This window comes from Helianthus annuus, chromosome 15 (genome assembly GCF_002127325.2).
Source record: "Helianthus annuus cultivar XRQ/B chromosome 15, HanXRQr2.0-SUNRISE, whole genome shotgun sequence".
Lineage (NCBI taxonomy): Eukaryota > Viridiplantae > Streptophyta > Magnoliopsida > Asterales > Asteraceae > Helianthus > Helianthus annuus.
The window spans coordinates 90,686,246-90,710,795 of NC_035447.2; the positions used below are offsets into that span (position 1 = coordinate 90,686,246).

Here is a 24,550-nt window from a genome sequence, read left to right on the forward strand (position 1 = left end):
ACAATTCTTGGACTGTAAGCCCGTAAACTTCGATGGCACAGGAGGTGCTGTCTCTTTCGTTTGCTGGGCTGAGAAAACCGAGTCCGTACTTCGCATGAGCAAATGCGCGCTAGATCAACAAGTCACTTATATCTCAGGGCTATTTGTGGATGGAGCCCTATCCTGGTGGAATCTACAAGTCCAGACACTTGGCGAAGCTGCTGCTTACGCACTGACCTGGGCTGAACTAAAAGAACTCATGCGCAAGAAGTATTGTTCTCGCGCGGAAATCCAGAGGTTAGAGATCGAATTCTGGCACCTGAAAATGGAAGGTCCCAAGATAGCTGAATACGTCCAGAGGTTCCACGACTTGTCGCATGTGGTACCATATATGGTTACACCGGAGTTCAAGAGAATTGAACGTTTCATTTGGGGACTAGCTCCTCAAATCATTAGTATGGTGACCTCTTCCAAACCAGCGACAATCACTGAAGCCATTGATTTGAGTGTGGCTCTCATCGAAGAGGCAATTCGGTTGAACAAGTTTGATGAAGTCGAGCCGAAGAAGAAAGAGACTCATGTGGAGTCTTCAGGTGGTAACAAGCGAAAATTCTCCAATTTCAAGCAGGGCACCGGGATGGTGGTTAAGAAAGGGGAATCGAATGCGCCAGGTCAAAATTCAGCTGGTGGTAGAAGGAAAAGTAAGGGATATATGGGTGCACAGCCCAAGTGCAACTCATGCCAACGACATCACTCTGGTCGTTGTGGGATAAAAGTTTGTGAAGCATGTGGAAAGGCTGGCCACCTGAAGGAGACTTGTTGGGCCACTGCTGGCCGGGGAGGCCAAGGAGGATATGGGAATAAGAACAATCGTGGCGATGGAAACCGCCCACAAGGAAACCACGGAGGTGATGGAAACCGTGCCAATCATGCTAACCAAGCGGGCGCCATGAATCGGAACCAGGGAAACCATCAAGCTGGAAACAATGGTGGGAACGGGCAGAGACCCGGATGTTTTAACTGCGGTGATGTTGGGCATTACAAGAGGAATTGCCCAGAATTAAACCAGGCACGCGGAAGAGTTTTTAACATAGAAGCAAGGGAAGCGCGCCAGGATCCCAATGTTGTCACTGGTACGTTCCCTGTAAACCAACGCTATCCATCCGTTTTGTTTGATACTGGTGCCGATTATAGCTTCGTGTCGTTAGAATTTAAGAATATGCTTGGTTTAGCCGCTAGTAAGTTAGATATTCCGTACTCGATCGAATTAGCAAATGGGAAGTTAGTAGAGGCTAACGAGGTGATTCGAGGTTGCGTAATCGAATTGGGAGAGCGTGAGTTCGCTCTGGATCTACTACCAGTTCAGTTGGGAAGCTTCGACGTGGTAGTAGGGATGGATTGGTTATCGAGTAACAAGGCCGAGATAGTTTGTCACGAGAAGATTATTCGTATCCCGACCGATGATGGTGAGACCATTGTTGTTCATGGGGAGAAGCGTGAGACGCCGTTAAGGATGATTAGCTGCCTGAAAGCGAGAAAGTGTTTGCAGAAAGGATGTGTTGCGTTTCTGGCACACATTGTAGATAAAAAGGCTGCTGAGCTGAAGATCGAAGACATCCCTGTCGTAAGGGAATATCCAGAAGTCTTTCCTGAAGACTTGCCTGGATTGCCGCCTCAAAGGCAAGTGGAGTTTCGCATTGACTTAGTTCCAGGCGCCGCGCCTGTGGCTAAGGCACCCTACAGACTTGCTCCGTCTGAGATGCAAGAACTGTCGACACAACTTCAGTAGTTGTTAGACAAGGGATTTATCCGACCGAGCTTCTCTCCTTGGGGAGCTCCAGTTTTGTTTGTAAAGAAGAAAGACGGCAGTTTCCGCATGTGTATTGATTACAGAGAGTTGAACAAGCTGACGATCAAGAATAGGTATCCTTTGCCAAGAATCGATGATCTGTTTGACCAACTTCAAGGTTCAAGCTTCTATTCAAAGATCGATCTTCGATCTGGATACCATCAGCTACGGATACAGGAGGAGAGTATCCCGAAGACAGCCTTCAGAACTCGATATGGACACTACGAGTTTCTCGTTATGCCGTTTGGTCTGACAAACGCACCTGCAGTATTCATGGATCTGATGAATCGAGTTTGTAAGCCGTACTTGGATAAGTTCGTGATCGTATTCATCGATGATATTTTGATTTATTCAAAGACGAAGGCTGAGCACGAGCAGCATCTTAGAGCCATTCTGGAGCTGCTGAAGAAAGAACAGTTGTACGCCAAATTCTCTAAGTGCGAGTTTTGGCTAAGGGAAGTGCAATTCCTTGGGCACGTGGTGAACGGAGATGGAATCCACGTGGATCCAACCGAGATCGAGGCGATCAAGGATTGGGAAACGCCAAAGACGCCAACCGAGATTCGGCAATTCTTGGGTTTGGCTGGCTATTATCGAAGGTTCATCGAGAACTTTTCAAAGATCGCACAACCGTTGACACTCCTCACGCAGAAGGATAAGAAGTTTGATTGGGGAATCAAACAGGATGAAGCGTTTCAGATATTGAAAGATAAGCTTTGTAACGCGCCAATCTTAGCTCTACCAGAAGGCACTGATGACTTTGTGGTATACTGCGACGCATCGCGTCAAGGATTGGGTTGTGTGTTGATGCAACGTCAAAAGGTTATCGCCTACGCATCACGCCAACTGAAGGTGTATGAAAAGAACTATACCACACACGATTTGGAGCTAGGTGCAGTGGTTTTTGCCTTAAAGATCTGGAGACACTACCTTTACGGTACAAAGTGTACGATCTTCACAGATCACAAGAGCCTCCAGCATATATTCAACCAGAAGGAGTTGAATATGAGGCAAAGACGATGGGTCGAGTTGTTGAACGATTACGACTGCGAGATCAAGTATCATCCAGGGAAGGCGAATGTGGTCGCTGATGCCCTAAGTCGTAAAGAGAGAATCAAGCCCATAAGGGTTTGGGCTATGGAAATGATAATTCAAACCGACCTTTCCTCGCGCATTCGTGCAGCACCGAAGGAAGCTCTCAAGGAGGGAAACCTTGAGGAAGAATATCTCCGTGGGATGGAGAAGATATTGGTGCCAAACAGGGAAGGAACGTTGTGTTTTGAGAAAAGGATTTGGGTTCCTCTGTTTGGTGGTTTAAGAGAGGTTATCTTTGATGAAGCTCACAAGTCGCGGTACTCTATCCACCCAGGAGCGGATAAGATGTACCAGGATCTTAAGGATTATTACTGGTGGCCTAGGATGAAAGGCGATGTTGCTATTTACGTGAGCAAATGTTTAACTTGCGCCAAAGTTAAGGCGGAATACCAGAAGCCTTCGGGACTTCTGCAGCAACCAAAAATTCCCCAGTGGAAGTGGGAACAAATCTCCATGGATTTTATTACAAAGTTGCCAAGGACGCCAAAAGGCCATGACACTATCTGGGTGATAGTGGATCGCTTAACGAAGTCAGCACACTTCTTACCTATCCGCGAGAAGGATAATACGAGTAAATTGGCTGAGATTTACATGAGAGAGATTGTTACGCGCCATGGAGTACCACTCTCGATTATCTCTGATAGAGACGGAAGGTTCGTGTCAAGGATATGGCAATCCTTCCAGGAAGCTTTTGGCTCCAAGTTGAATCTGAGCACTGCGTTTCACCCACAGACCGACGGTCAAAGCGAGCGGACGATTCAGACGTTAGAAGACATGCTGAGAGCATGTGTGATGGATTTGGGCGGTAGCTGGGATAAGCATTTACCCCTGGTTGAGTTTTCATACAACAACAGCTACCACACCAGTATTGGTGCCGCGCCGTTTGAAGCTTTATATGGGTGCAAGTGCAGATCGCCGCTTTGTTGGGCTGACGCAGGTGATAGACAATTGGTTGGTCCTGAAATGGTACAGGAAACCACAGATAAGATCCCGCAAATCCGAGACCGTATCAGCGCGGCTCGTGACAGGCAGAAAGCCTACGCGGATCGAAGCAGGAAACCTCTAGAGTTTGAGGTTGGTGAGATGGTTTTGTTGAAGGTATCACCCTGGAAGGGTGTGGCACGATTTGGGAAACGTGGAAAGTTGAACCCAAGGTATATTGGACCATTCAAGATCTTGGAGAGAATCGGGTTAGTAGCTTACAAGTTGGACCTACCTGCCGAACTGAATGGTGTTCACGATACATTTCATGTATCCAATCTGAAGAGAAGTCCAACTCAAGTTAACGTTGCCATTCCTACCGACGAAATTCATGTTGATGACACGCTCCACTTCGTTGAAGAACCTGTCGAGGTCACGGATTGGAAAGTTAACAAGACCCGTCGGAGCAGTGTCAAGCTCGTCAAAGTTCGTTGGAATGCTAGACATGGTCCTGAATTCACCTGGGAGCGTGAGGACCAAATGAAAGAGAAATACCCCCACTTATTTCCTGAGAACCCTGCTTCTACAAGCAGAACTTAAAATTTCGGGACGAAATTTTTCTAACGGGGGGAGAATGTGACAACCCTCACTAAACCAGGTATCCGTACGACTTAATTAACTATTAATTGTTGCCTAATTACTGTGCTTGACTGAGATTCCTGATGAACTGCTACTTGACTGTTGATACTTGTACATATCTGCATCATACTTTAATTTCCGTCACTACATTATTTACTTACTGAACTCTAGTGACAAACATGATGCACAAAAGCACAGTAGCATTTGAACGGATAACCTATTGAACATGCTGATATAGCCAGCATCAGGCAAACACTGCCTCTAAAGGCCTGTATGAGCCAGAAATATATTACTACACCCAGTGTGTGTGTAGGGATACAAGGGTTGTTAAACTGCGTCTCTAGGAATAAGATGTAAAGGTTGGATGTGCCTAAAACGTACTCTAAGCACGAAACACCGCACTTTTATCAACACACTAGCTTCTAGCTAACTAATAAAGTGCCAAAACATGAGGATATATTCCTGACACTTTGCAGAATAAATTGTGTCGCTAAAAATATTACTTACGACGCTTAAAAGATCACTCAAGCACTTTAACGGATTACTATCCAACCGAACAACCGGACAATACCCGGAACATAAAAATATTGTCAGAAATATTGTTAGCCTTTTTCTGAGCCAGTTAGGGTCCCTGATTACCTTAACACCCGCTTTATAACACATCATGCAACTAACGGAGTTAACACTTGAAGTTAACCCACTTAACGTAACTAGACACTAACTGAATGGTTGGAAACGTACCGGATACCCCCCCCCCAATGGAATCGGCCAAACCAAGGGGACAAAGGAGTACAAGGGTTGATTATTTTATTGATCTATGTTGGAAATCTAGAGAACATAGAAACCGTTGGACGATGGCACTAGAATTTCTCTATAAATACCCCACCCTAACTTAGAGATTTCACACACCACATTTCACCAACTCAACTCTCTCTCTCTTGCCTCCCCATTCTCGGCCGAACACACCCATAGCCACCCACCCATTTTCGAGCTCTTGTTCATCCATTCCAAGTACATACAAGGCTTACGGGTCACGTATTAGGAAGCTTGAAGCAAGCGGAAGTTGAAGGACCTCGTTTCTTTGCTTTTATCCACGCCATTTTCGACTAGATTCTTCCCTAGCCCCGAGCTAGAGGTATAATGTTTAAAACTCACTCTCGATCGTATCTAAAGTGGTTAATATGATTTTTAACGGTTAAAAGTCGGAATCATGCGTTTTGAATCTATAAAGTCTACTAAAACTCGAATATTGTTGGTTAAAAGCTCATAACATGTGTAAAAATTGTAGTATTTGAATATGTTGATTATTGAGGCCCGATCTACGATGTGGTGGCTCTTATCATCGTTTAACCCGACTTTGTTAAGATCATAGATCTTGACATAAGCTTGTTTCTGTCGGTACGAGGGTTAAAAGGTGAAACTCCACCACACGAGAAACATGAACTTGTGTAAAAGTATTTTGACTTGTAAAATAGTATTTAAAACGAGCCGATCTACGTATGTACAAGTGGTATATTCGTAGAACCAAGTGTCGAGAAAATCATGTTTTATAAAAGTTGAGTGACATGTTAACAAATATGATTTTTACAAACTAAAAGTGTATAAACACTTGTGAAACGAAAGATCCGACAAAGTAACAATTTTTATAAAAGTTGTCGGGAAGTTGTAAAGGATGATTTGTTCTAAAAACGGGGTTTTTACAAGACTAAACTATTTTATACATAGATCCACTAAATATAAGGTGATCTACACTATGATTTTTGGAAAAACTACAAGTTCATGTAATAATGCGATTTTACATACTAGTCTACAAGTTTGACGTGTTGAAACTAGTTTGAAGTATCGGAAATTGATTGGTTGATTTAAAGAAGTGTTGGAATGATTTTGTAAAAGAAAATGATACGCTTGAAAGCGTGGCCACCTCCAGTTACAGGGGAAACTCTGGCGAAATTTTTCTAAAATCTAACACTTAGAATTATTTGCAAGTGTTAGACTATTTTGAAATGTTTTTAAAATACATTTCGCCAAGACTTTATTTATTAAATAATCGGAGGTGGGATTTTCACAAAAACTAAACGTGATAAATATTTATTCGATAAATATATTTTTCACCACACTGTTTATGATTATTTTGTGAAAATATATAAATATTATTTTTAGAGTAAAAATAATATTTACAAACTTTGACGAACCCAAAATAATGCAAACCCTTACACGACAAACATATAAGTTACAACGGTAATTACTATTACCACTTACTCGCCAAAACGTAACTTACGCTTAATACGGAAATATTCATAAACGAGTATGTTGTCAACGTATTATTTTTGGAAAATATTATGTGTAGAGAAAATATAATATTTTTGAGAAAGATATTTATATTTTGGAATGAGAAGTAAAAATATATTAAGTGAGACTTAATAATATATTTCGTACACACATGTATTAAATCCCCCATCCTTGGGAAGGAGAATAATTACCAAGTATGCACAGAATGTAAACACGAAATAGTTGTCTAACTATTTCCCAAAAATTAAACTATAAAGCTAAAGCACGGCCATCCGTCTAATAGAATTAGCACATGTAGGTCGTTGCACAGCTTTCGGACATTTGGAGTACTTGGTATAGCGACGCACTGACTGTGAGTTCATATCCCCCTTTTCCCTTAACTGTTTTCAGTTTTCTAAACTGCGGGGGTGAAATACATGTTACAATGATTATGATTACTTTATACATGGTATGGTTAGCGTAAGGAGGGTTACTTTTAGATCATGTGAATGGGTAGGCGGAAACTTGAGGTCATTAATCCTCAGGGAAGGACCGAGGGGCAGGAGCGGTAGATCTATTTGGGTGTAGCGAGCCCAGTCCCAGGTCCAGCATAACGGACCTTGGGATGACTTTGTTCCCGACGCATAAATTTGCTAGGTTTGAGCCTTCCTACTTGCATTTCACATATATCAATGGCCTTGCAAACCATTGGTGATCTCTTTTTCCTTATTTGCTACATACCAGGTTTTTGATAAAGATAAAGGTTTATTTACTCACTATCGCATGAACTTGCTCAACATTATTGTTGATTTTTCAACTTACATGTATTTCAGGAAACTAACGATCTGGCGCGGTATGGCTTGTTTTCCGCTGCATTAGGCACCAAGGTCATCCAGGGTTCGGGGAATGTGACTCTTACCTGGACAAGTCACAGTCCTTGAATTCATGTTTCTGTTTGAATTTTGTAATGTTTAGACAAGTTTATGGTTGTTGGGTGTTAACCCGTTAAGACAATGTTCCGATATTTTTTTTAATGGATGATCTTGCATATTTTTAATTCATATAGCTTGTTATGATTAAGCTATGGTATTAAGAAGTCACACCAAATTAACCACGCTTCCGCAAAGCCAGGGTGTGACAACGCTTGTGTGATTGTTTGTTTATTTTGTGAACAAGTTATATTATTTTTAGGATGAAATAATATAACTCACGTATACCATAAAATTTCTACTCCAAAATAATACCAAAACTCTTACAAAATAAATATTTAAGTTACGCAATTATTATTGCAATACGAAATGCTAAAACGTCACTTATGTAATATTTCAGAAAAATACTTTCACACGTATATTTTGGTAAAATATTATGTTGGAAGATTTATGAAGTAAAATATAATATTTTTTAGGAAAAATATATATATATATATTGAATTAAGATGTTTTAGACAGATAATTTAAATATATTTTTCTAAGTGGGACTTAAAATATATTTTTCGGAAATACAAGTGTACATGTATAAATACCCCCATCCTTGGGGAGGAAATACACATATAAAATACTTGAGAAGTGTGGATAAGAAATAGTTGCCTAACTATTTTTCCTAAATACAAAAGTTAAGTTAAAATAATTAATATTATTTTAACAAGTAGCCAAACTTGATATAATATCAAAGTAATGCAACTCAAAACATTAAACCCTAAGCCAAGGCATGGCACATCCGTCTAATAGGCATTAGTACGTGTAGGTCGTTGCGCAGTAGACCGAGTTTGGATTGACGACTATTTCAGGAGACGCACTTCTATGAGTTCATGTTCCCCCTTTTCTCTTTACTGTTTTCAGTTTTATATACTCGGGGGTGAAATACATGTGACAATTATTACAAACATTTATTTACATGGTATGGTTAGCGTAGGGAGGGTTTACTACTAGATCATGTGAGGGGTGGGTACAACACATAAGGCCATCAATCCTCATTGTTAGGACCGAGGGACACAAGAGTGATAGATCTATTTGGGTGTAGAGAGCCCACACCCGTGAGGCCGGGGCGGCCCATAGAGGTGACTGTGTCTTACAGCCGAAGCCCGGTAACAAATTTGCTAGTTTTGAGTCTTCCTGCACCTTTTCACACATACCAGTGGCTTTGCAACCCATTGGTGATCTCTTTTTTTTTCCCTTATTGCTACATACCAGGGACTTTTATTCATACATGAAAGGTTTATACATACTCACTTTTACATGAACTCGCTCAACTTTTGTTGATTTTTCAAACTACATGTATTTCAGGAAATTAATGGATCTGGCGAAGTGTGCAATCGTGTCAAGCTGCGTAGGGAATAATGATGTCATCCAGGATTAGGATGTGTAACCCTTACCTGGACGGGTTACATGTCTCTAAACCATGTTTTTATTTAAAACTTTTGTTGTGTCATGTGAACACGTTTTAATCATGTCATGTTGTAACTTGTTTTATGTGTCTGCATTTTAAACAATGATGTTGTGGTAACTTTAAATTCAATGAATGGATGATCATTATGTGTTTTATTTTCATATAGCATTGTTATGATTGTTGCTATGGTATTAAAAAGTCACACCAATTAAACCCATGCTTCCGCACGAAAACATAGCGAACTAGGATTCTTTCTCGAGTCTAGACTATGATCACTAGGGCTCTCACGAAAACATTTTTACATTGCATACAATAAACGTCTAGATCCATAGCACAAAACATTTTTACAAACAAAAAGGCACAAATACATTTTTTTTTTCAAAATTCATGGTTCAGTCTTAGAGATTGAGGGAGTTCAGCCTTAGAGGCTGAGGGAGGTTCAGTCTTAGAGACTGAAGGGTTCAATCTTAGAGATTGGGGAGGTTTAATCTTAGAGATTGGGAGTTGGTCTTAGAGACCAGGGAGTTAGTCTGAGAGGCTAGGGAGTTCAGTCTGAGAGACTGGGAGGGTAGTCTAGGGAGACTAGGAGAATTACTTGTTTGTTTTATTGTGACTTACATGTTTATTTGATTTCATGTTGATATTTGTGCATATGTGTGGTTGTGTTACAGACACCATGGTTTCTTCTTCCGACACAGGAGTATCAGACATAGTGGACCCCATGGCGATTGTGTCAGACGATGAGATGCCATCCGAGGGAGACGTTTACACGTCAGACACCACGAGCACGGATGACGATGATTTTCAGCCGTTCGCTCTGCCAGACATCGGAGTTGAGATTCAGCATGCTGATGGCATTCCTGCTGGGGATCTCCCTCTTGCTGTGATCCCTGCTCCCGTTCCACTTGCTGCCTTTCCCTTGGCGGATGTGCCACTCGATGTCGTGTCAGATGACGACATTGATCTTTTCGAGGAGGGTCCCCCTGAGGACGACTATGAGGGTGGGGCCCCGATTGATGTTGATGCTATCCTTCCTATTGTTGAAGCCCCTATAGAGGAGGCTCCTCTTGGTTCACCTGTCCCAGACTCGTTGGAGTCTGTGGCATCCGCATCCTTGCACGACCAGGGTGTGCAGCATCACTCGAGTTTGAGTTTGACCACGAGATCGTCATCGATCCAGTTTTTCCCCCTGACTTCGATCCTGATCATGGGATCGAGTTTATTCATATGGACCAGCCCTTAGAGGCGCCTGTGGCTCCCACTGATCCGTTTTTTGACATTCCTGCCGATTTTGATATGGACCTTGTTGACCCTGAGCCTGTCATGGCCCCAGAGCCTGTTGTTGCTCCTGACCCTACACTAGAGCACGACCCTGTTCTTGATGATGCACCGGCCCTTGCACCACCCATTGCTGACCTACCCATTGTTGCACCACCATTGGTGGATGATCCTATTGTTGACGCACCTTTACCTGACCCCGTGTCGGCACTGGTTGACCGTGCACCTTTCGCCGCTCACATAGATCCTCGTTATGCTGACACCCGTAACGGGTGGATCGAGGATGATGACGACTACCCACCGTTTGTGCTACTCGTCACTCCTCCCTTAGCACCTGCTTCTGCACCTGCTGAGATTCCATTGTTCCACCCACACACCACTGACGTCCATCGCACTGATCTTCCCATCACATTCCTCCAGGACATACCACCACCTCGTCCTGGGGAGGGTTCATCGAGGCAGCCACCTGCTTTTATTCCTCCCGTGTCATCATCTTTTCCGTTCCTGTCACAGTTTCCTCATGTTGCACCACCTGTTGCACCATCGGGCGAGCCGTTTTTGTGGACTACGCCCCATGTTATGCCATTATCTGACCCGTACCACCCATTTCATGTGGGGTACACTACGGAGGATATACTTGCGTCGCTGCTGTGACACCTGTGTCACCACGAACACCAAACAAATGACCAACCAATGAAATTTTGTATTTCATACTTGGGATTTGTATAAATATGTGTATCTTTTGCACATATCAATTCTTGTTCAATTCCAAGCTTTAAATCGCTTTCTAGAAAGTTATACGCGCACTGATGCGTAAACGTAATCAGTTTAACGCGACAAACACTCCGGAATAGTGAAATAGGCCTAACATACCTTAAATGACCCTTACATAACTTAGAAATAAGTTTTGGAAGGTTTGGTGTGGCAAAAACAAGTTTATTCGATCGCAGGGACTATTTGCGTCAAACTGCGAAACTATACCGATTCGTAAGGTAACGTACAGTCCGGAACTTGATCATAAGTTAAACATACCATATATAACATAAACATGGTTTAGAAATAAGCTTTGATAGGTTCGGTGTGCGAAAACATGCTTATATGATCTTACAGGGACTAAAAGTGTCAAAAATGGCGTAAGTTTGCATTTTCGCGCATATCTTACGTTCTGGACACATCTGGACATCCAAAATTTTTGTACACACTAAAATATTTTTATTTTAAGTGATCGGCATGCAAAAATCCCATTCGTCGCTTAATTTGGTTCGTTTTCGCGTCCGTTTGAGTTTCGTCGTAATTTAACGAACAACGCGACCGTACGACCAAACGAGCCGACATCCGAGAGTGTTCCAAGCATATTTTGAGTCCTCTAAACTTTATTGACCTTGTAGAGCCTTGAAAATGGCTTAACGGGTGTCAAAAGTACCAAAAATGGACTCGAATGCATGCAGGGACCAAAACTATCATTTTTCAAACTTTTGCTGATCTGGGGGCTCAGGCGGGGCGCGTAAGCCCAGCCCCAAATCTTACGCGGGGCGCCTCAGGTGCCCAGTGACCAGAAAGTTGGTTTTTGCAAACTGTTTGCAAATTCAGGGGCTGTTTTGGTAAATTCTTGGTGTGTTAAGCAAGTTAAGTGGTCACCAAGGCTTTGTACCTGCTTGTGACAATTGGAGGGCCATGATTTCTTGCTTAATGGCTAAACAAACCACTTGTCATGATCTTGTTGATCACCAACAAGTATAAATAGGCCACTCCATTCACTTGTTCATTGCTCATTCCTCTCTTCTCTCCTTTACATCTGCTTTGGAGCTCTCTCAATTGAAGTTTGGGACTTGTCTTCTTTGTAGAAAAGATAGTAAGGACTTGGGTGAGCCTTCTTTCATTCTTTTATTTGCTTTCTAGTCTAAATAGTCAAACAAGTGTTTGACTTTCAGTTTGACCAAGTCAATGGTCAACGCAAAGTTCGGTTGAACTTTGCAACGTGATTGTAATCACGATAGTTATAATCCTTCGTGATTATAACCGCTGATTACCACGTTAACTAGGTGTAGTGTCGAGTCAAAGTTTCGGTCAGAATGCATTTTAGCACGCATTTTACAACGGAACTACTTTAGGGTATCAAAACACTTTGTTTTGATACCAAATCAGTAGGTTAAACATGTTTTGACATGTTTAACTCGACACTATTAGTTTAGTGCTTGTTTAGGGTCGTAAGTAAGCGGTCTAAACAACCGCTTAGACTTTCGAACCCGACCCGTTTGGTCGATCTTTAGGATCCGACCAAGCTTAGTTAGTGATCATAGTTGCATAGGGAATAACCACTGAGGTTATACCTTATGATCACATAAGATTGGTTAGTCGTATGCTAGTTAGCTTGTATGCCCATAGGAAATGACCAAAATGCCCTTTTGAAGCTAAAATCCGTATTTTGACTATGTGAACATATTTTTGACATATAATCTGAATTAGTAACATGTTTAGGGATAATTGGGCATGTAAGACTTGACATAGCACATAGTTAACCATCCGAACATAGTTTTACGCAAACGACGCATTATAGTGGCTTATACTACCATAATGGGTCGAAACGGGTCAAAAGCACTTAGGTAGACTTCCAAATCAGAATGTTAGGTCTATTAAATCATACCATATGAGTTGCAATACTCATTTGATTTATAGAACTTCATTCTATCCTATCTCCCGACTTAGGATCCGATTGTTTAACATAATGATCCATACTAGGTGCCACTTGATTCCTTGATTTCCCGAGCTTTGTTAGGACACTTAATCAAGGATACTCGCAATCTCAAGTGAGTACATAGTCCCCTCTTTTACTGTTTTCAATTTTTTTTGGGGTGAAACATATATGCCTATTTGTTATTTTCATGATTTTAAACTTTATGACTACACATGCTTAGTACATACTCATTTGACAAATTAAATGATTACCTATGGTTTAATCACTGATTTTTCAAAACTTATAAAACTAATTTGTTGGATTGTACCTATTTTTATACATTCACCCAGCCGATTGGTAGTATGATATAGCGCTATAGGACTAGACACCCCATTCCTGTTGTATGGAATGTCAGAAACCAAATTTTAACCAAATAGAAATTGCCTTCGTGGTATTTCTATAGTCTCCAAAGTGTAGTTTGATACACTAAGGCTTGATTGAATACCAAATCACACTCCCTTTGTATATGTTGATATACTACAAAAGTACAGTTTGATGTGCTCTCAAATGTGATCTACCAAAGTATATTTTGATATACTAAGTACAAAATCCAACATATGTTTTAACATACTACTTTGTTATTTCCCAAAGCATAGTTTGATATGCTACTGTTTACCAAAGTATAGTTTGATATACTACCTACTTTGTTATTTCATAAACTAAAGTACAATTTGATATACTATCAAAGCATAACTGATATGCTATTTTTAAACCAAAGCATATTTGATATGCTATTTTCAAACCAAAGTATAATCTGATATACTACCAATACTTTTATCCTTAAACCAAAGTATATTTGAGATATACTACCAAAACTATTATTTTAATTACTAAAGTATATTTCGATATACTATCCATTTAACTATTTCAAAACTAAAGTATACTTTGTTATACTATTTATACAAGCTTTTCAAAACCAAAGTATATTTTTGTCTATACTATAAACTCTTTTTCAAAACGACACGTTTTCAGAAACAAAACTTTTACATTAGATTCATGGCTATTTTGAAAACATAAAACCTTTTCTCACATTATCCAAAGCCATGAATCTAATACACAATATCCTATGTTACTCACAGGCATTTTTATGCTGACATACCTATTTTCATATATGTTTCAGGTACTGCTGTGTGATGATTATTGATGCATGCTACACATAGGATGGACTCGTGCCTTAGTGACTATAAAACTGAGAAACAATTTATTTGTATTTATCTGATTTGTTCCAAAACATTGAGTTCAATAATTTAATAAAACAAAACTATTTGATCCATGGTTGTGAAACAATGATTCTGTTACAACACTCCCCGACGTTTCCGCCACAATTTGTTGTTTTACGTGGTCGGGGTGTGACAGCTGCAGCTACAGCATGACGCACTGAGCCATCGTATTCAGGAGTTGGAGAGAGCTCCACGTCCGCCTTGTCACTGTCAGACCCCCTTTGCAGCACCACACACTCCCCGTCCGCTTTCCCCTCATTCGGATGTTCGTTTTCTTACATCTGAGCAGCAGATTGCCTATTTGCTGTGCGTCTGTCGTGCACTTGATGAGGACTGGATGCACATGCGTCGTTTGCTTTTCTCTCATTTTCCCCCTCCTCCTCCTCCACCATCGGCACAGATATTTTTGGTTTGATGCAGGTAGATCATTTTGGTGAGAAAGTCGCGATTGAGCCAGCATACGAAGACTTTTGAGACACCACACTTTTTTTTATATGATATGTGTAGTTTGACTTGTATTTTGAGGGTGATGTGACCCTATGATATCATTTGGATGTATAATGTACTATAAAACATGTAAGACAATATTGTGGTCATGATTAATGAAAGCTCAATGGCAACGTTCTCACTACATACTTTGTTGAATTATATGTTTTAATTTTATAACATGAGATGTTAGGTGCTTGATGGATGTTACTATATATGCATATTTATTATACTTACTATGACTGTAGGATCGTTTTCGGCCCTGAATGAGTCGATCAGAAGATTTCTTATCCAAAACAAGAGGCGGAAACTAATGTTTTGGTGCAATCTCAGCCGTATTCACTTTTAACTGTTGTTATATTGATCACCGAATCGATTACAAGCTCTGACAACACTTCGGCAGCACTTCATGGCTCACCGGAAGACAATGACCTAGAACTATATCTGATTTGTGATTTCGCTCCTAACAACATCCTATTTATAGGTTTTACATTACGAGCGGAATCACCTTATACACTTTCGGGCGAAACCAGCTACTAAACTATATGAGCGGAATCAGAACATATACATTGGAGCGAAATCAGGACCTAGACTGTTTCGGGCGGAATCATGAATCAATGGGGTTTCGCTCCAAATGACAAACTGTCAGTTGGAGCGGAATCACCTCCAATTACATGCTCTCGGATACCGTGCCTTGTTCTAGCCTATTTGACGCAAGACTCGATACAAGACGCAGGCGACAGACAGATGCACCAACAAACTCCCCCTCGGATGTTGACAGAGTCTTCAGTGTCGAGTCTTCGGTTGTCAACCATCAGTCTTTATCACCAACAAACTCCTCCTCCTCGAATGTTCTCCATTGAAGCATCATCAAACTCTATTTTTTTCTCTTTAATCTCTCTTGTGCAAATGCAGTTCCAGAATCAGCACTGGCTCTAACTGCTTCCTCAACTTTGCCTTCAGACTCCCCCTCTCAATTTGCTGGGATCGTAGTCTGGAATTCACACATTCATTCTAAGATCATGACCTGGCTCTCTTCCAGCTCAGGTTATCTGCACAATCTCTACCCAACACATAAGTTTCTCAAAGATTAAATCTTTAAAATTTAGAAACTATGTCAGAAATTCTACAAAATGATTTGATCTCTGAAAATCACTTGTAAACATAACATCTTCATACACTCTCTCCCAAACCTGTTCTATATGTTCAGCACTTGGAATTTCGAAAATCAGCTTTTCAACACCAGTTGTCAAAAATCTTTTTGGATTTTTTTCAAAAAATTATGCTAAAACACACTAAAATCTTTTTGGATTTTTTTAATAAAAATAAATGCAAAAATGAAATATTTACAGACAATATTTTTCTGAGTTCGTGCAAGAGGATCATATCAGTTTTGAGACATATCACTAACACCGTTAAGCTAGATTTCATTTTAAGTTCTAAACAATTCACCTAGATTGTCAGTATGTTTGTCCACTTAAATTTTCACACAAATTTCAATTGTTTCGAGATATGCAATTAGTGTCTTAATTACTTAAACTTATTCGTGTGTCCCACCACTTGAATATACTCCCGTATCAAGATCCCAATATTCAGTCTTACAGGTGAGTATACCACAGATGATATCTGTAAAGGGGTTAAATTGCGAGGGTCGTGACGGCTCAGGTCGATACTTCCGTGTACGCAAAGAGATGACGACTTCGACTTTTGGTGTGTCCCCTTTAGAGGATCTTTACTTCAACAGCAATGATTATCAATTTTATTGTTTAATCAACTTGCTGAGGGCGGTGCTATGTTTCAAGCATTTGCAGAAAGTATTATCCGAGGACTAGGTCAGTATTTCCATACAGCAGAAGTTCCGGGATAATACCCCAGATATCACTGAGCATAAAGACCTAGTATCTCAGAATAAGGGACCTTTAAACAAGATTTCAGGGGTTACCTATATATCCAAAAAGTTGAAACCCACAGAATAAGCAAGTTTGAATTTTTAGGTTTATATCTCGTCACAATCTACTAAATGTGTAAAAACCTACTAACACATCCACAGTGAGATTGTTTATCACATTTTTAACTTTACATTTCTTTAGCATGTTGTGATAGTCCACTGATGTACTATCATTTCCTCTTTTATGCAACAAAAACTCGTTTTTCATTTTATCATGTTTTTGGCTTTTTCGGATTTTCTAATGTTTTTGGATTTTCTGAAAATTTCTTACTCCCCCTAAAATTCAAAAACATTTAAAGAAATGGAAAACAAAACTATACAGAACATGACAACTGATATGAATCGCCTCAATTCTCCATCCACTTGGCTTAAACAATCAGAACTCCCCCTCACAGCAAACTATTTTTCCATTAAGATTTCAAAACACTTATGTTTGTTTTAATCAGAATGGTTTTCCGGAAAATAAGTTCGTTTACCAACCACTTGTAGGTTATGGGGTCATTTCATCACATTGTTTACCAATCTTTTTTAAATGATAGTTAAATCAAGTTCAACTTAATGACCTTGATTAACCACTTATAGAATCGATGATTGGACCATTTGAAGGATCAAAAACTAAACATTTCAAACCTGTTTTTCAACCAATTACCCTCTTGTCGGTTGAATTCTCAAGGTGCCGATTCCTACTCCATACTTACCAACCTGGGAGTTCTGGCAATTCACACTTTGTCAAAAAAATAAATCTTAAAAAAATGAAGATTCATGCTCCACGATTACCAACTTGGGAGCTCCGGCAAGTCAGGTTTCTATTCTTTGAAGAATATATCCACCCAAGCTTGACCAGCCTTGGGTGTAACAATCTCTTCATCATCATTGCTTTCAACAAACTTGTGAACACCTCTTTTGGCAGCATAAAATTCTTTGACACTTTTGGCCTTACTATTGACCATTTTGCCAAAAATATGTTTCACATTTCCATTGAAAGTCTTTTCAACATCAAATTTCTTCTTGTCAGAATAAAATTGATTTGAAATTTCTACTTTCCCGATTTTAGATTTCAAATTTTTAGCATTCAGTGGTGGAAAGTTCTCATCATCCACTGTGAAAACTGATTTTTCAATCATACCTTCAACACATGGCTCCTCTGATTTTGTGGAATCAGATTCATCACCAGAACTGTTACCTGAACCTTTAACAACCCATTTTTGTTTTTTCAAATTTTCTTTTCTTTTTAAAACATTCTTTGAACATTCTCCCTTCTCAAAGGTTGAATTTTCAAAGCCAGTAAATTTTTGGGTTGAAAGTTCAGTTTTCTCAACAACTTTCTCTTTCAGTTTACCAGAGACTTCCTGTTTTGGTTTGAACGTTTTCGGACAATTCTTTGCAATGACCAGCAGTTTTACACTGAAAACAGGTTCTCGTTTCTATCTTCTTCTGAACAACATTCTTCTTCGTGTCCTCTTGCTTCTTGGCAAGGAATTCTTGATTCGTCTGTTTCCTGAATGCTTGTTCTTTTTCAGCCTCTGATGTTTTTCCTGAAACAAACACAGTTTTTGGTTTATAAATTTTTTTATTTTTATAATTTTTCGTTTGATTAAATCTAAGACCTTTCTTTTTGAAATTACGATTATGGTTTGGTTTCTTTTGGAAACTATAACCACAATTGTAACCCATTTTCTTGTTAATTCTTTGTTGGTCTCTTGAAGTGTATTGTTTAGGTTTTCCGGTAAGATTTAAATCTTTTATTTCACAAATATTAATTTCTGTGGTTTTGAAAACCTTGTTAATCATTTCACTTCTAACACTTCTTATTGGAAAAATCTCATCAGAATATAATTTGTTAGAATCTTTCAAAGTATATACAACTTTGATCGGTTCATCATCCAAATTAGATTTTGATAGCAAAAATTTCGTATCATAAACCCGTTTGTCGTTTTTGATTGTTGGCTTTGACGCATCGGACTCAGACTTTGACTCGGGTTTGGACTTCATGTTTGACTCCTCACTATCATCTTTATCCAACACCTGATCGACCACACTTTTTATCAACTTTGACTCATAATCAGTGTCGGACGACGTGTACGTGACATCTATATTTTCTTGCAAGTTATCTGATGGCCCAGACTCCCATTGTAAGTTAATTGCCTTTTTGACTCTTTCGGAATTTGGATTTCGTGGTGAATATCCATTTCGACCGGGGGCGGACATCTATTGTAGACCACACTTGGTTTCTTACCAGAAATTTTCACTTCATCTTCATCTTTCGTCACAGATTTCTTTTCTTCCGAAGTCTTTACTTCTTCAAAAGTCTTCAAAATCTCCACAATCGGATAAATCCTGTCAACAACAAAAGTAGAACATGAGTAACTATCCAATAAATTTTTAATTCTCTCAGTTTCTATTCTTTGTGTTGCCAGTTTCAACTCTAGATCAGCACACTTTTTTGTGTAAAAGTTGACATCATCAAGCTGTCTTATGTAAGCTCCTTTGTGTGTATTCATTGCAACAGCTTGTTCACAATTCGACTCAGTGTATTTGTTGATATCTCTGTTCATTGTGTCATATGATTCTTTCAATCTGTTAATGTTGTGAAACAGTTCATTGTTTTGTTTGATCAAAGAATCACAGTTTAGACACTTTTCAGGAACTTTGATTGCTTCAGTATCAACTTTGATCTCAAACTCTGGAACGTCTTTGACTGTTCTGTTTGATTGGAAAAATTCATTTCTTCTCTTTCTTTCGGCTTTCGCTTCAGCTTTTAATCTTTCTTCTTCTTCTTCTTCTTCTTCTTCCTCTTCTTCAATCTTTCTCCGCTTTTCTTCTGCAGCTTCCCTGACTTTTCTGCATTTTTCTGCCCATTTCAGATCGTAAGCATTAGCAATAAAAGCTTTAACATTTGACGTGTCTTTGGACATTTCTTTGGCCATGAACTCTTGATCTAGGCAGAAATTGTCCCAACTAAAACCTTCAGCCAACTTTTCATCATCTTGATCTGCCAAACACACTTTGCTGTTTGTTGGAATGTAATTATCCCAACTGAAACCACCATCCTTTCCCAAACAAGCTCTCTTTGAATCTTTAATCTCCCTTCTACCATGAGCAGTTTGTGCTTGATGTTGTGCCTGTTGTTGTTGTTGATACGGCTGTGGTATGACTTGATGATAAATCGCCTTTTTGTGGTAGTCATTGTTTCCTAAAGGGTTTTGAGCTCCACTCGCTTCTCGATTTGTGCACTCCCTCTTGAAATGCCCCTTTTCCCTGCAAAGAAAACAAGTAACTTTAGACTTATCAAAACCTAAAGTTGACACATGAGCCTCGCGAAAATCATCTCTGCATGTAATTTGTTTGAACTTTTCAGCCCGTCTCAACACACTAGCCATGCACCATTTAATATCCATCAATTCCATTTCTTCGGCATCGATTTAATCGTAATCCTCTTTCGTGAGCATTGGATTACCGATCCTACCTGCAACTAAGCCTCCGTAGGATTCAAGCACGGTCACCAACAAAGACATGTGACTCTTTGCAACTTCCTCAGTATAATTCTGATCATTTTCCAGCTTTAATGCAATGTTGCATTGAAGAACTTTGCCACTCTTAGTTGTAGTGAACTGTGGATCATATGCTGGAAATGAAGAGAATCCTGTTGTGCTGCTTGATCCCTGAGATGGTTTTTCAGAAGAATCTTTTGCATTATAAGTTGTTTCAACCTTTGGAGAAAAATTTGTCTTTTCACTAACACCATTCTTGAAATACAGACTGATGTCTTGTTCTCCATCGTAGTTCTTCATCGTGGCAATCTTTCGCTGCTCCATCTCTTGAGCTTCCAAATGTTTGATGAACTCTCCAAGTGTTAGCTTGTTATATTCTTTTCTGTTGTTTCTCAGCATCATCAGAAAAGTTCCCCAGATTTCATGTGGTAGCGCATCTGCAAGTTTTTCAATCAATTCATCAGTATCTTTTTTAATTCCAAGTTTTGACATATTTCTCACCAAGTTACAATATCTTTCGATAATTTGCTTGGTGTTTTAAGGTCTCAAACCACGAAATAAATCAAATTCTTTCTTCATGAGCGACATTTTGTTTTTAAGCATATCATCGCTTCCTACATATTCTGCTTCCAATTCAGTCTAGATTGAATAAGCAGTTCCATCATGTTGAAGCAAAATCAAAATGTCCTCTTTGATTGCTTGCTGAAGCAGACTCACCATCAATTTCTCATCTCTATATTTCTTTTTTCCATCAGTACTCATTTCTCTAATTGTTTGCTGAATACCATTTGTTGTGGGTCTAACATATGGTTCTTCAGTGTGTTCCCACGCATCCAAATGATAAGCTTCAACCCAATTTCCAAACCGTTCAGACCAAGCATTGTAATCATCAATATCCATGAGCTTAGGGGGTTTCTAAGATGTCCCGGTTTCATTTTCAAGCACAGCATTCTGAGTGATTGTAATCGGACTAGCAAAGGCATTGTAAAATTCGTTGTCCATGATCAATTGTGCAAAAGTTCACAAATTCCAAGTTCAGGCGAAATCAGGTTTAGAGTGGAATCAACAAATTCAAGTTCAAGCGAAATCAGAACTTGGAGCGGAATCACCAATTCTGTTTCGAGCGAAATCACTTTTATAACCTTGGAGCGGAATCAACTTTGTAATTTGGAGCGAAATTAACACGTAGCTTGGAGCGGAATCACAGTTCTAATTTTGGAGCGAAATCATAAACTATCTTGGAGCGGAATTAGACTTGATGGTCAATAGGAGCGAAATTAGACTGAAATCTCGAGCGGAATCACTGAAATGTGATTTTAGAGCGGAATCAGCCTGAATCTTTGGAGCGGAATTAAGATTCTGAGAGGAATCAGGTTGCAATCTCGAGCGAAATCAAGTATGACGTCATCATCTCGAACATGTTTTCAAGCAAAATCAAGTAAAATTCAATTTTTAGATCGATTTTAGCTTTGAAATTTTCAAGGGTTTATCAAAACATGATTACGCGTGATGTGTGTGAAATTGAGCTGGTTTTACTGTGAAAAATTTTCAAAATTTAAGAAGAAGGTGTAGAAAATCAGAAAACACAGCTGAAATGGCAAGAACTCTTCCTCCTGAGCTCTGATACCACTTGTAGGATCGTTTTCGGCCCTAAATGAGTCGATCAGAAGATTTCTTATCCAAAACAAGAGGCGGAAACTAATGTTTTGGTGCAATCTCAGCCGTATTCACTTTTAACTGTTGTTATATTGATCACTGAATCGATTACAAGCTCTGACAACATCCTATTTATAGGCTTTACATTATGAGCGGAATCACCTTATACACTTTCGGGCGAAATCAGCTACTAAACTATATGAGTGGAATCAGAACATATACATTGGAGCGAAATCAGGATCTAGACTGTTTCGAGCGGAATCAGGAATCAATGGGGTTTCGCTCCAAATGACAAACTGTCAGTTGGAGCGGAATCACCTCCAATTACATGCTCTAGGATTCCGTGCCTTATTCTAGCCTATTTGACGCAAGACTCGATACAAGACGCAGGCGACAGACGGATGCACCAACAATGACCTGACCAATATGATCATCTTTCAGAAGATGCCTCCACGACGCGACGTGCGCATGCCCACTACCGAGGCGGAACTCCAAGGGATAATTGTCGCGGCTATAGCCTAGTATGCGGCCTCCCATGTAGAAACAAGAGGAAATATCTCGAACAACAACGGCAATAACAATCCACCCAATGGTAATGTTAAGCCGCTTGAGATATATTACGATACATTTAGATATTTCTAGCACGTCCGCTAATACCATTTGTAAATTCTAACGTATGTGCAGGGTGCACCTACAAGCAATTCCTCGACTGTAAGCCCGTAAATTTCGACGGCACTAGAGGTGCTGTTGCGTTTGTCAGGTGGGCTGAAAAGATAGACTCTGTCCTAAGGATGAGCAAGTGTGCTCCTGAGCAACAAGTGACCTACATCTCAGGGCTGTTTCTTGATGGTGCCCTATTGTGGTGGAATCTGCAAGTGCAAACATTGGGAGAAGCGGCAGCTTATGCGTTAACCTGGAATGAGCTGAAAGAGCTCATGATAAGAAAGTATTGCTCGCGTGCTGAAAAACAGAAGCTAGAGACTAAGTTCTGGCACCTAAAAATGGAAGGTCCTAAGATTGCAGAATATGTTCAAAGTTTTCACGATTTGTCCCATGTGGTGTCGTACATGGTCACGCCCGAATTTAAACGTGTTGAGCGCTTTATCTGGGAATGGGCACCCCAGATCATGAGCTTGGTTACCACGTCCAAGCCTGCAACGATCACGGAAGCCATCGATCTCAGTGTGGCACTTACTAAGGAAGCCATTAGGTTGAACAAGTTTTCAGTATCTGAACCGAAGAAGAGAGACTCATGTGGAGTCATCTGGAGAGAACAAACGGAAATTTTCCAACTTTAAGCAAGGTACCAATAATGTGAACAAGAAGGGTGAGTCGAGCACACCGGCCAGAGCCACAACCGGTGTCGAAAACAAAGGGAAGGGTTACATGGGCACTCTGCCCAAGTGTGATACGTGCCAACGTCATCATTCTGGCCAGTGCAGATTGAGGAAATGCGAGTCATGTGGAAAGAACGGCCACTCGAAGGATACGTGTTGGGCCAGAACTGGTGCTGGGCGTAGTGGTAATCGAGGTTACGGGAATGGTAATGGAAACCGCCAACAGGGAGGAAATGGCGGAAATGAAAACCGTGGGAATTTTGCAAACCAAGCTGGGAGTGGAAATCGCAACCAAAACAACACACAAGGTGGAAATGGAAATGGTAATGGTCGGGAACCGGGATGTTTCAATTGTGGAGATGATGCGTGTTAGTGTATATATGTTTTAGGTATGTATTTTAAGCCCTTTTACACTTTTTAGCCAAGTTTTAAATTTATAAAACACGATATTTACTAACACTAAACACACATATGGGCAAGTGCACCCATCGTGGACGTAGTATAGTGTTGGTAAGATACCGAGGTCGTCCAAGGACACAAGAGCTTTTAGTACTGGTTTATCCTTAACGTCTAATCAAATCAAAATGTTAGAAAAAGATTTTTAAACTAAGAAAATAAAACTAACTAAAATGTTGAAAATAAAATAAAAATAAAAACAGATAGACAAGATGAATCACTTGGATCCGACTCGTGTGTTAGTGTAACCTTCGATTATTTTCGCACTTTTGCACTTATTTAAGAGATTATCTTAGTTATTGTAGTAGGCCCCTCTTTTGAAGGTGACGTTACCCTCAACCCAGTAGTTTGAGTCAGCAAGGATACAATCCTAAAGGGTTGGATTATTGAAAGATAATTAATTAAGTTAATAATGCATAATGTGGTAGGCCCCTCTTTTGAAGGCGACGTTACCCTCAGCTAAGTAGTCTGAGTCAGCAGGGATACAGTCCTAAGTAGCTGGGTTAAAGTTTTAATAGTAGTTTAACTTATGAGGGGATCAACGAGTTTGGACCGCCGCCATCCAATACCTTTGGGTATTGAAGGAGGTCCTACTAAATTTGACCTAGGTCCTTTGCAGGATCTATACACTGAACAATGGCAAGACTCTTACCAAACCGTTCCCTTAACCCCCGACCAGGTAGCCAACATACCTCCATATAGACCGTGGAGATATGAATGGTGAAAATCTTTTATTTTATAAAGACAGTAAAATAATGCCAAGACACCACGGACAAACGATAAGGAAGAATCACCTTCAACATAAGAA

The 24,550-nt window shown here is 40.0% G+C and overlaps 1 protein-coding gene across 1 annotated transcript; it reads left to right on the plus strand.

Moving 5' to 3' along the window:
- Positions 1-9,812: 9,812 nt before the first annotated feature.
- On the plus strand, positions 9,813-11,068 carry LOC110913400 (calphotin-like). Its single transcript, XM_022158234.1, has 2 exons — positions 9,813-10,206; positions 10,263-11,068. The coding sequence occupies exons 1-2, from the start codon at positions 9,813-9,815 to the stop codon at positions 11,066-11,068; spliced, it is 1,200 nt and encodes a 399-aa protein (XP_022013926.1).
- The last annotated feature ends 13,482 nt before the right edge of the window (positions 11,069-24,550 follow it).

Excerpts from the sequence above, each read along its gene's own strand:
- LOC110913400 (XM_022158234.1), top strand. The coding sequence starts at position 9,813 with ATGGTTTCTTCTTCCGACACAGGAGTATCAGACATAGTGGACCCCATG. Across the intron at positions 10,207-10,262 it reads TATAGAGGAGGCTCCTCTTG|GGTGTGCAGCATCACTCGAG; the intron begins GTTCACCTGTCC and ends TTGCACGACCAG.